Below are 12,930 nucleotides of genomic sequence, written 5' to 3'. Positions count from 1 at the left end.
CAGAAGCAGAAAGAAGGAAGGTGCTGCTTTCACACCGAGTTGGCTTTCGAAGAGGGAGAGGCGTGAGCAGCACACTGTTGCATCAGCACCCTCCTGCTTTCTTGGGCAATCAACTGCGCTGCTTATCTCTGACAGAGAAGCCCGGCATTCGCCCCCACTAGCGGGCATCGGAGGCTCCAGGGGCAAAAAAGGCTTCTCGTTTGTGGTTGTATGCTAAATAAACCAAGTCAGAGGCAAATGACAAACTGAGAAAAATCTCTTGCAACATACATAACACACAGAGCTTGAATATCCTTAAGGAGCTCTTACAATGTATGAACATTAGAGAGAAATATTATAAAGAAATTGAAGGGTGCAAATATCTAGATCATCAAGATGTCCACCGTACCACTGTTTACAACAGTGAAAATATTAGATGTGACCTAAATGTCCCACTGATAAATCAAACTATGGACACAATGGAATTCTATGTAGTCATTAAAAACACTGATGTGGACCCCGAATGGCCAAAACAATCTTGAAAAACAAGAACAAAGTTGGAAGAGTCACACTTCCTAATTTCAAAACCTACTACAAAGCTATGGTAATCAATACAGTGTGGTATTGGCATAAAGACAGACATATAGACCAATGGAATAGAAGAGAGAGCCCAGAAATAAACTCTCATATTTATGGTCAAATGATTTTTAATAACGGTGCCAAGGCCACTCAATGGGGCAAAGGACAGGCTTTTCAACAAATGGCACTGGGAAAACTGGATATCCACATGTGAAAAAACAAAGTTGGACCCTTAACTTAAACCATATAAAACATTAACTCAAAATGAATCAAAGACCTAAATGTAAGAGCTAAGTCTATAAAACTCTTAGAAGAAAAAAATAGGGAAAAGCTTCGTGACACTGAATCCAGCAATGATTTGTTGGATATGACATCAACTGGCTACATCAAAATTAAAAATGTTTGTGTCAAAGGACATTGTCAAAGGCTTTGTTTTCTCCATTTCTCTCAGGAGGGAGAAAATATCTGCAAATCATATCTGATAAAAGATTAATATCCAGAATACATAAAGAATTTCTACAACTCAAACAAATAAGCAAACAACCTAATTAAAAAATGGGCCAAGGACATAAACAGACATTTCTCCAAAGATACACAAATAGTTAATAAGCACATGAAAAGATGGTCAACATCACTAATCATTAAAGAAATGCAAACCCAAACCACAATGTGACACCACTTCACATCTATTAAATTTTAAAAATGGTGATGTATGTGTTTCAAAGGACTTTTATATTGTTAGGTGGGAAAAAAATAGATTACAAAATTGTATGTACAGTAATCACTTTTCTGTTTAACAACAAATTTCTTGCCCACGTGAGCCCAAGAAAGGCTTTGGGTTTCATCTTGGGGCCAGAACACCATGTGTTCCCTGCCTGTGAGAGAGGCTGGGAAGGTGAGTATTTAGCTCTTCCCTCAGTCGGAGTGGAGGCCAGGGGAGGGGCCAGTTGAGGATCAGGACTGACTAAGCCACTACCACACTGGAGACAGAGGTCTTGGAACTTTCTCTGCTCCTTTTCCTTCCGTACCAGTTAGAAAGTGACACTAGCCAGGTCTGCTGGAGTACAAAGGATGCAAGCTCCTACGGCTTTTCTCAAGAAGACTTACAGTATTACTAAGCAAAATGCCAGCAAGCGTCACCTAATACAATATTGTTTGGACTGAAAATTCTATTTGTCTGAGGCTTTCGGTTTGAATAAACTTAACCTATCTGCCCACTTATCAGTCGTGCCCAAGTAAACAGTGCAGATTAAGTATGCCTTCAAAGGGGAGGACGTGACACCATTCTTTCCCTGAAGAGGTGTTGCATTAGCATAATCTAGTTCACAGCACTACAGTGCGGTCCTCTGAGGATTAACATGGGTTGACTGTATGTGTACTACAAAGAGTGCCGTGAAATGCTAACTTAAAATAAAAAAAATTAAGAACACCACAATGACAGAGTGGAGAGAACACTGGGCTGGGGGGTCAGGTTCTGCTGCTTGTCTCCCAAGTCCTCCTCCATATTCAACGTATCCCTGAATATGCTAAATATGAATCTGTGCATCAGGCACTGAGCTAAGTGCTGGGGGCAGGGAGAGTAGAAGGGAAGATGCCAGATACACGACATAATCTTTGTCCTCGAGAAGATGATCTTTTATTTTGGGCAACCCCCTTAATCTCGCAACCTCAGCTTCTTCACCCATAACTCGAGGATATGACCATTCTCCAAGTGTTATTAGGATAACAGGGTGGATGTTTCAACCTCAGGGCCCTTGACATTTTGGGGGATACTGTCTTGCTGCGGGGAGCTGCCCTGGGCACTGTAGGATATTTAGTGGCGTCCCTGGCCTCTACCCACCAGACGCCAGTAGCTCCCCACCATGGCTATGACAACCCAGACTGTCACAGACATTTCCAAATGTCCCCTGGGGAAAAGCACCCCCAGGTGAGAACTTCTGAAATAGGGTGACATAAATGAAAGCATTTAGAAAAGCATAAAGCCCCAAATCAAGTCAGTGTTAACGTAAACCCAGTTGTAAGACTACTTGTCAAAAAAAAAAAAAAATCCTTTAAAGAATTTATAGCTTCCTTAGGAATGTTTTATTTTCTATTTTTATGTATTTTGCCTACCATTAAAAGTCCTTCAGGGCTTTCTGGTTAATCTTCTTTACCCAATCAAAGCATCTTCATTAGAACATATTTTTTAAAAATGTATCACTGTACTAACGTGACAGTCAGAGTCAAACATAACTGCCATCTCTACAAAGCAGAAATTTTATCCGAAATCAAAGTACTCCATTCCTACCTTTTAAGGACAAGGGACTGGATCTTGTGAATTCTGTATTTGACGGCCTGTGCTGTTTACGAACTCCTAAGTACTCCTTCACTCTTGAATCAATGGTTTCTTTTAACAGTAAACAGACTTCCTAAAGTAAATCAGAAAATTAGATATAACTTTCTAATTTAATGCAATGCAAAAAAAGTCAATATCATGCATATTTAAAAGCCAAAATCAAACATTTCACTTTGTTTGCTTTTTAAATTAGCTATGAATGAATAAAGGAATCTTACATGTGCTCATGGATAATGCTGCAGATTTAAATTTGCCACTAAGCTTTGCTTGAAACCATGATGTTGGCTTACTCTGTGATATAAGAAATACATTTCATTTCTCTCTGCCTCAGTTTCACATTTCTAAAAGGAAGATAAAAACACTTCAATGTAAAAATCAGGGCGATGAGGTGACAAAATCAGAGAGGTAAAGACTGTTTTCGTGTAAATAGCAACCCGTGGGATTGTGACAAACAGAAGAGAGAAGTCAAACAGAGCCAACTCTGGCTGGAGATGGGAGCCCCAGAGCCAGGCCCACTGGGTGGGGACTGTGGACCGGGAGAAGCTGGGAGCCAAGGCACAGTCAGAGGGAACCCTGACCCCAAACCAGTCAACAGGGGGCAGCCCCCCATGCTTTCATATGGGGACACAAGGCACAGTGATACCAGATCTTCCAATTTGTTTAAGAGGAACTAGAGACAGTGATTTTCATACAAAAATTTCCCACTTTTCAAACTTGGTTCAAAAAACTTTTAATACCTAACCACCATAATTCATAAGTTTCTGGGATTTACAAATCTACTAAAAAGGAATAGCACTGAGTGGTGGGTTGAATAGAGAACTGGAAATCAGGAGTCTGATTTTCTTCTCATACGTGTTGATGATACTGTATATGCTTTTGTGAAAACTGTACTATGTTCACCTATTCATGGGAAAAATAATTTAACTTCTTATATTGTTCAAAAGTAGACTAATATTTATTAGGCAACAGAAACACAGGGTTTTAATTCAATGTCAGCATCCCATACGACTAGCAAATTTCTGGAGCTACCGTTTTACGTATCGGTGTTATTGATAAAAAGAAAAACAAAACTTTAGAAGTCCAACCACACAGTGGGATGACACTGCCCATTCCAGCTACACTACCAGAAAAATGTTACCTGATGTAGGGAAAGGAAAAAATTGCCCACAAGTCTAAATTTCTTAACTGAGATTAAGAACTGATGCGTAAGGATGGGTAATTCTGGTTCAGTTTCCAAGGACTCTGCAGAAGGCTCAAGAGTTTTCAGGTCACCTCAAACCTGTTTCACTGGTTTCTGGCAATGCCATCTCAGGTTGATCTCTTAGAATCTTCATAAATTAAAATGAGGACAGAGCTGTAAGCTGCTTCAAAGGGCAACGAGAGCCAAACTTTTCTTTTGTTGCAAATACGTGTACTCCTCAAACAGTACAGAAAACCCTTGACTTAATTGACAAACATGAGTTTCTTGATAAAATACAAACACTGGTCTCCTCTCTCCTGCTCTTGTTTTGCAGCCCAAAGATGCAGTGCCTTGTGGAATACAGCCGTATTCATTTACAGTTAGGGTTTTGGCATTGTTCACGCAACAGAAAGGCAGCCTTGTCTCATACTGTTGTTTTAACAATTAAAGAATTTTGCTTCACATGCAGGGTTCAACGATGACTGAGCTAGAAAATATGTGAAAGACATACATGGAAACAAGGATTGTTAAAATTTGGCCATAAATGCCCTATAAGGCCAGAACTAAAAATAGTATGACAAAAATAAAGCCAAGGCCCATACACACAAACTCTCTCCCTATAGTTACGGGGCTTTCCTTCCATGAGTCAGGTTTGACAAATGGAAGGTAGATAGTGTGCACTGTGGTCGAGATACCCTAGTAACTGACCACACTGCACTTGGCGAAGTGTTCTCTTCAGAACCAGAGCAAGGCGAGAAAAGACAAATTCCCAGCTAAATTGGAGGGGTGGCAAGAAGACCAAGTTCCAATCAAGCAGCAAGAGAGAGATGCGCCCAACATCTCCAGGCTAACGGGTCCATGTGTGCTTCCCCAGGTTTACAAACGGAACAGTTTGAGTTCAACTGTTTGGGTACAAAGACTACTCATGCTGGACTCAAAATAAACACATGTTTAATACATGTAATTAGTTCCTTTTCCTGAAAAGGAACTGGATATTCTTAAGACTTTCACTATGCAAAGCGACTATTAAAATGCAATCAAACTGATTGCTCATGAAATCCCAGTCTTGAGATAATCTAATGATTAAAAAAAGATGAAAGCATTGGGACACTGAACACAGGCTAAAGTCATATCCTCAACTAGCTTTTCTCCTTTCTTATACACACACACACACAAATTACCCCAGAGCAATTTTAATGTCAGTGAACACACTTTGAAGGAACAACTTCAAGTAAAAGCCACAAACTATCTACTTTGCTTTGAGAGGAACACTCAGCTTGCTGGCACTGCATCGGAGCTCTGCAGGTCTGATCGTGCTCTGAGCATCTTGCTAAGTCACGCCCTGCTGCCCGGACATAGGTACAAGGTGGAGCAACACAGTTGCTTGTGGCACCCTGGAAAATTCTAGCCTTACGCTTTGGCTAGGAAGTGAGTCACATACCCACAGATTTATTGTAAAGCCTTCCAAATCAACTGAATCTTGGCAAAACTGACTAAATATCAACAAAAAAGGTCTAAGGCCGTGGTGGCAGAGCTGGGAGAGGATAGAGGAAAATGGAATGGTGGATTCTAGGATGCTGTTAATGTAAGTCAAACTTTTTGGGTGGGGTCCCCTGGGGTGCATATTAGTCACTTTGGGGAAATGAATTAACTGTTTTGAATCATAGGGACATGTGTTGAGAAGCCAAAGCTTGGAATGACATGAAGGTGAGCTGTAGAAGGAGATACTGGCCTATCAAACGTTAAGCCCTGAAGAGTACGATTCACGGCTATTTACCTGAACGAAAATCCCATCATACAGAATCTTGTGCCTTCTTGCTCCAGCTTCAGGCCATGGGGTATCCTTTGCAAAATTAGGACAACAAAGTCCTGATAATATTATTATCTCCTGACTGAAAATGTATCACTTATAAATTTTCTTTTGGGAGATTTCTTTTCTAGTTATCTCCAAAAGCTGACTGAAAACAGTTATCACAGTAAAGGTGTAAAAAAGTGGTATAAAAAAGTACCACTATCACTAGTTTCTTCTCCATATACTACCTTTTAATAAAATATATTTTTATTTCTAGCTCTAAAAAGCTATTGTGACCAACGAATGTCATGGCAGACACCAAGTGCTCTAACATTTGGAAAGTTATGTGAAAGCCACGGGCTCACTGTTCCGCTCTCCCGTAAGCAGGGATCTGGAGAAGGGAGCCAAGCACGTGATGAGAGCTAGAGGCACCTTCTCACCCTCTGCCACAGCGGCACTTGGGTGGGACCTCGGAAACTGAGAGCCGGGAGTGGCTCAGCCAGGGTCTGGGAGAACCCCTTCATCTGCAGAGGAGGAGGCTGGGGCCCCAGGAGGTCCAACATCGCCACCCTGTCACATGACCACTTCCTTTACTGACTGAGCATCAGCTTAGTGACTGGCCACGGCGAGAGGAGGGCCATGATCAACCATCTCTACACTTTGCCAAAGGATCACACGGTGCAGAAGAGGATTTCAGACAGGTGAGAAAGACCAGCTTTGTGTCAACCCCACACCTGCTCCAGGTGCTCAGTCCATCCTTTACGGCCAGTCAGGATTACAATCCCTGCTTACCTGGAAAAGTCACTTTAACTTCTTCTTTTTTAATACAAAGAACCCTTTCCCCCACAGAGGTAGGAAATTTCTGGTTTAAATACTAGAATAGCAAAGGGAATAGATAGATGTGTCAGTTTCCGAAGGAACAGCAACAACAAAAAAGCAGGTGTATGTCTGTTGTGGGGAACACAACTGTTTTTCAAGGATTAAATAGCGCTCAAGATTTATTGTCCACTAATGAAAATGAAAGCTGGAAAAAGAGCTAATATTCCTTTTAAGAGCAGCTCCTTGCATTTAAAATAGTGAAAAGTTTTAGGGATAGCACAGGGAACTATATTCAGTATTATGTAATAGGACTTCCCTGGTGGTGCAGTGGTTAAGACTCCGCCTGCCAAGCAGGGGACACGGGTTCGATCCCTGGTCCAAGAAGATCCCACATGCCGCAGAGCAACTAAGCCTGTGCGCCACAACTACTGAGCCTGCGCTCTAGAGCCGTGTGCCTCAACTACTGAGCCCGTGTGCTGCAACTACTGAAGCCCGAGTGCCACAACTACTGAAGCCCATGCTCCTAGAGCCTGTGCTCTGCAACAAGAGAAGCCACTGCAATGAGAAGCCCATGCACCGCAACTAAGAGTAGCCCCCGCTCGCCGCAACTAGAGAAAGCCTGCACACAGCAACAAAGACCCAATGCAGCCAAAAAAAAAAAAAAAAAAGAATGAATTAATTCCATTACTAATGAAATAAACAAATCCTGAAATAATTTATTAAAAAAAATATGATGTAATAACCTATAACGGAAAAGAATCTGAAAAATACGTGTGGGTGTGTGTGTGTGTATGTATAACTGAATCACTTTGCTGTACAACTGAAACACCGTAAATCAACTATACTTCAATTTTAAAAAATAGTGAAAAGTTTTCTGGTACCTCTTTCTTCTGTTCAGAAAACCAGCTGGTATCTTTGTTTGAACCTTGCGGAGATATATGAAGATCCACCAGGACAGCAAAATTCCCACACTGAAAGACATTAATGGCAGAGTTAGCTCACGCCCAGCAAACAATGAGAGAAAATCTCACAAATTCCTATGTGGTTGCTCATGATGAAACGGCAACAAAGTTCACTACTAGACAGAAACGTTAATACGGGGCAGGGTAAAACTCATAACCCGGCGCTCTTTGCAAGTTTATAATTTATGCTAGAAACGCTAGGGAGAAATTTAATTTTAATCAGGATAGGAAAGACAAAATATCTGTCTCTGGGCCGCACCTTCAAGGGGGATGCCCAGAAATCTGGCAGCAGTTGGAAAGCTATTAAACACTGAGAAAAGTTAAATAGGTCAGTACGAGGTAGGCTCCAGAAAAGAATGAGTCCGTGGACGGCCAGGGGAATTCTTTCTTCCAGATAGGCGAGAACAGACAGAAGTTACTGCATTTTTAGACAGACAAAAGGACTGGCTGGGACCGTACATCTTGGACTAGAACTAGAAGCACGGACAAATGAAAAAGAACCAAAGGGCAGAAGGTAGATGCTGAATGCCAGTTACGAAAACTAAATGAGTTTCATTAAAATATGCTACAAAACTGTACAAAGCCTGTCTCCTTTCTTATTTGATAGGCTAGTGCTGTCTAGCACTTTGGAAAAAATGGAAATCTTCTCTATCTGCACTGTTCAGTAGGGAAGCCAATAGCCTTATGTGGTTACTGGGCACTTGAAATGTGGCTATTGTGACTGAGAAGCTGAACTCTTTATTTTATTTAATTTCAATCTAATTTAAACAGCCACATGTAGCTAGCAGCTCTGCGGCATGGCTACAGACCCTGTAAAAACGTGTAGCTTCATAAACCCTCATACCGTATGAGTAAAGTAATCTGAGAATATCAAGATAACTGTGGATGAACTAACTTAGAAAAGCACCGTGGGTTGGTTTATGGCCAGCAGGGAAAGTCATTTTTGTACCTCTTTGGCTAAACAATTTTTTTTTTTAATTCTGTGCTATAATTCAGTGGTGAAAAAAAAAATATTCTCAACAAACAGCGTGAGAATACCAGATATAATATGGAAAGAAAATGGAACTCGACACCTACCTCACACTGTACACAGAAATTGATTTGAGATGAATCATACACCTAAACGTAAAAAACCAAATCTATCTTCCCAAACTTGGGGTAGAAAAAGATTTCTTAGACAGGATCCAGAAAGCACTAATTTTAAAAGAGAAAAATCAGCACGCTGGACTTGATCAAAATTAAAAACTTCTGCTCATCAAAAGACACCATTAATAAAATTGATATGGATGCCATAGACTGGGAGAAAATATTCATAAATGCACATGTCTGACATAAAGGACTGGTGTCCAAAATATGTAAAAAATACTTCTACAAATTGACGTTAAAAAACAAAACAACACAAGCTTGAACAGACACTTCACAATTAAGATAAACAACTGGTGAATAGGCACATGAAAAAAAGTGTACAACATCATGGCTTATCAAGCAAATACAAATTAACACTGCCAAGAGATACAACTACACACCTACCACAACGACTGCAGTGAAAAAGACTGACACACACCAAATGTTGGTAAGGATGGGGAGTGACCCAAACTCACACACTGCTAGTGGCAATGGAAAATGGTTCAACCACCCTGGCAAATGTTTGTCAGTTTCCTATAGTTAAACACATATTTATTTTACCAGCTGAGCCAGCAGTTCCACCTCAGGTATTTACCTGCGAGAGATGAAACATATGTGCACACAAAGAAATGTACACAAATGTGTGTGGATGTTTTATTTGCAAGAATCGAAATGGAAGACAACCCGAAAGTCTCTCACCAGGAGAACAAACAAATTGTGGTATATTCATGCAGTGGAACCCTCCTCACCAAACTACTGATCCGCTCAACATGGACTAATATCAATAACATTGCACTGAGCAAAGCCAGGCTAAAATACATACTGCATGATTCCGTTTATATAAAGTTCTAGAAAAGCAAAATTAAATCTATGGTCAAAGAAATCAGCACAGTGATTGCTTAGGGAGAAATTGACTGGGGAACGTTCTATGTCTTGTTATACAATTAAGATCAGTTCGTTTCCCTGTATATACGTTACATATCAATAATAAACGATTTTTTAAATACTGTGTAAAAATATACTCATATTTGTTGACAGATATTTAAAATGTAAGTATTATGTCCTTGAAAATGTGTAGGTATTTTGGGGGAGAACAAAGTGAACTTCCCTGGGTAATAAATCATAAAGTATAATGAAAAATGGTCTCCTACAATGTCAAACAGTGCAATGTCACCCACAGAACTACAGTTTAGTGAGCTGCAACCAGCATTTTATTTTAAGGAAAGAGAAATGGGATAAAAAAATATCAATGTGTCACATGGTAAAGTTAAGTCTTGTTTTGTGAAACTTAGGTATGAGTGTACTGAATTATGATATAAAGCCTATTTATCACTGTGGGTTGTGGTCAAGAACGTTTGAAAACCATATTCAAATACACTGTTATTTTAAAAGTTTCTTCCATGTTGATTATCGATTTAACCTTTAAGGAGTATGCTGCCACCAGGTGGAGGTCTCATGTCACAACTACAGGATCTTAGCCAGGGATTATTAACCTTTCATGTGCCATAGACCTCTCTGTTCAGTTGTGAAGCTGATGAAACCTGTGCATAATAATGTTTTTAAATGCATGGAGACACAATGCATAGGAGTAAAAAGAAAGCCAATTATACTGAAGTACAGTTACCCATATTAAAAAAAAATTTGTAATATAGTAATGGATGTACTTCAATAAGGCATTGGATCTTGTCACACAGTGGTGGATCTAAAAACTACTATAAATCCAAAGCAGTGATAAGGATAAATGACATTTTCAGATATCTGCCACAATTATAATGCAATATGAAAAGAGCTGTGATTTCTAATGGTAACAAACATTGCTAATACTACTGTGTTCTAAATACTTCATTCATAATAAAAACAAAATTTATTAGAACTTGGTCAAAGTAAAGATGCAACTTTTTTCCCATCCAAGTTCACTGACCCTCTGAATTCTCTCACGGGCCTGTTGAGGCTCCAGGGATCCCAGAAAAAGAGCCCCTCCAAAGAGGTGAGACATGCCTCATGCACATTCTACCGGGTTTCCTGTGGGTGTTCAATCCTGACTGTTCAGTCAAACCAAGTTCTCTGCTACCCCTCTGTCATGAGCAAAGATGATTTTATAAATTAAAAAAAAATAGTGACGTTTGAACAACCTGAACTGATACTATGTAATAGTATCCTTCTAAAAAATTGAATAGTAAGGTCCAATTTGGTATTTTTTCGTCATTTTAGCTCTGATCACAAAGAAGCTAGTCTGTTTGATTATAAGAAGACTGATTAGAATGTCTTTTTTTTTTTTTTTTTTTTTTAATAAATCATTGAATCTCACTCTGGTGCTCAAACCTTCCCGGGCTTCCTGCCAGACTCCCCGCTCCCCAGCGGGGCTCTCCCTCTGCAGCCAGCCTTCTGAGTTTTCCAGCAAGAGCTCTCTCCAGCTCCCACAGTAATCAGAGATATTTTGCCTTTCTGAAGTTCCCTGCTCTCAAAGCTTTGCTTCTTTTCTCCCATGAGTAAACAGAAGTGAAAAAAACAAAAAAAAGAAAACGAAAAAGAACACCACCCCTGACTGCTGCTGGCAGCACAGCCCCGGCCCCTCCTGCCCCTTAATTAGGGGCCGTTTCTTCTCTGCTCTTCCAGGCAGAGCAGCACAGTCAGCAGCACTGGGCTCTCAGGCCAGAGCTGCTCACGCTACACAGGCCACGTTACCTCCCTCACAGCCCAGCAGCTACGAGAGGAAGCTCTGCATCCCACGCCTGGGCTGGGAACCAACCGGCTGGGGGCTGGTCCGGCTTCCTCCCCCTCCACCCAGAGGTTTCGGCCAAAAACCTGGGAGTCACCCCTAACTCCTCCCTTCCCTCACCCTCAGTCACCACGCCTGGTAGATTTGGCTTCTTCAAGAGCTAAACACACCCCGCCTCTCTGGCTCCCCAGCTCACGTCATCCCCCGCTTGGAACATCAGGGCCACTTCTCGGAGTCCTGGATGAACTCCCCAGCCTCCACCGGAGCCACGCCTGCCGCAGAAGGGATGCCGAGGCTCCAAGTCTCTGATGAGGCCCGCTCCCCACTGTCTCCCGCTGCTCCTGGGCACATGCTCTTTGCCTTTTGCTGCCAGAGCACTCGATGCTCCCGTGCTCAGTGGGCTCTCACGCATCCTCAAACCCTCGCAGGAGTGTGGCCATCCCCATGGAGCTTTTCTGAACAGTTCGCCACTCCCTCCTCCGGATCAGCAATGCTTCCCGTGCTTATTTCTGCATTCAGTGGCTGGTCCATGTAGGGGCCTCCCCTGCCAGACTGTCAGCTCCTCAGTGGAGACAGGGTCCACACCTCAGTCCCTCTGCATCCCAGGGATCAGCACAGTGCCAGCTCACAGTAGATGCTTAATACTTAGTGGAAGGAAGGGAGGGACGAAGGAAGGGAGGGAGGGAGGGAGGGAAGGAGGGAGGGAGGGAGGAAAGAAGGAAGGAAGGGAGGGAGGGAGGGAGGGAGGAAGGAAGGATGGAAGGAAGGAAGGAAGGGAGGGAGGGAGGGAGGAAGGAAGGGGGGGGCAATCACAGCCTTATCTGCAAACTGGGGGCTCCGAGCCCACTCTGGGGACAAGGTCACTCTGACTGAGCCCAGGACACTGATGTGTCATATAACAACTTTCTCCCTCCTTATTCTGGAGCGGCGACAACTATGTCATCACCAGTGACAACCACTAATTTTCCATATTTTGGAAAAAGGGAATTCAAGGATCCTAGGATTACCTCACCCCAAACTCACTGCCAACCAAGCATGTCGGTGATTTTTCCTATTTCTTTCCTAAGAATTCCAAAGCCGAAACTTAACTGTTACCAAGTCTTCAGGGGTGGGAGATCTTGTCCTCTAATTGTACATTAAGTGTAAAATAAAGGTGAAACCGCTAACATTTCTCATACGTGTAGCTCTCTCAGATGCAGGTTCAAAACTCTGAGTTATGTGGAAGGTTCTCCACATTCTCTCATTCGTTCGTTCATTCATTTATTCATTCCCCACTGAGTTTCACAGGAGCCCTGGGCCAGAGCCGGTGCGGGGGCGAGTATCAGAGAACTGCAGGCAGTGTGACCACAGTGCACACCCAAGGGATCTGAGTGTCAACTCTCCCTGAGGGAGGCCAGGGAGGGGGCTGTGATGCAGCAGCTGAGTCCTGAGGAACAGGGT

General features: G+C 42.1%; 1 protein-coding gene across 1 annotated transcript in view; it reads right to left on the bottom strand.

Annotated features, from left to right (window-relative positions):
- Positions 1 to 12,123, bottom strand: part of SLX4IP (SLX4 interacting protein) — a 72,775-nt gene extending 60,652 nt beyond the window's left edge. The window contains 3 exon segments of the mRNA XM_082428229.1: positions 2,846 to 2,966; positions 7,566 to 7,655; positions 11,687 to 12,123. Coding sequence (XP_082284355.1) covers positions 2,846 to 2,966; positions 7,566 to 7,655; positions 11,687 to 11,902 — 427 coding nt within the window. The 5' untranslated portion in view covers positions 11,903 to 12,123.
- Between the last annotated feature and the right edge of the window lie 807 nt (positions 12,124 to 12,930).

The sequence above is a fragment of the Balaenoptera physalus genome (genome assembly GCF_965194825.1).
Source record: "Balaenoptera physalus genome assembly, chromosome: 16".
In the NCBI taxonomy this organism is placed as follows: Eukaryota; Metazoa; Chordata; class Mammalia; order Artiodactyla; family Balaenopteridae; genus Balaenoptera; species Balaenoptera physalus.
This window is presented reverse-complemented; position numbering and strand designations above follow the sequence as displayed.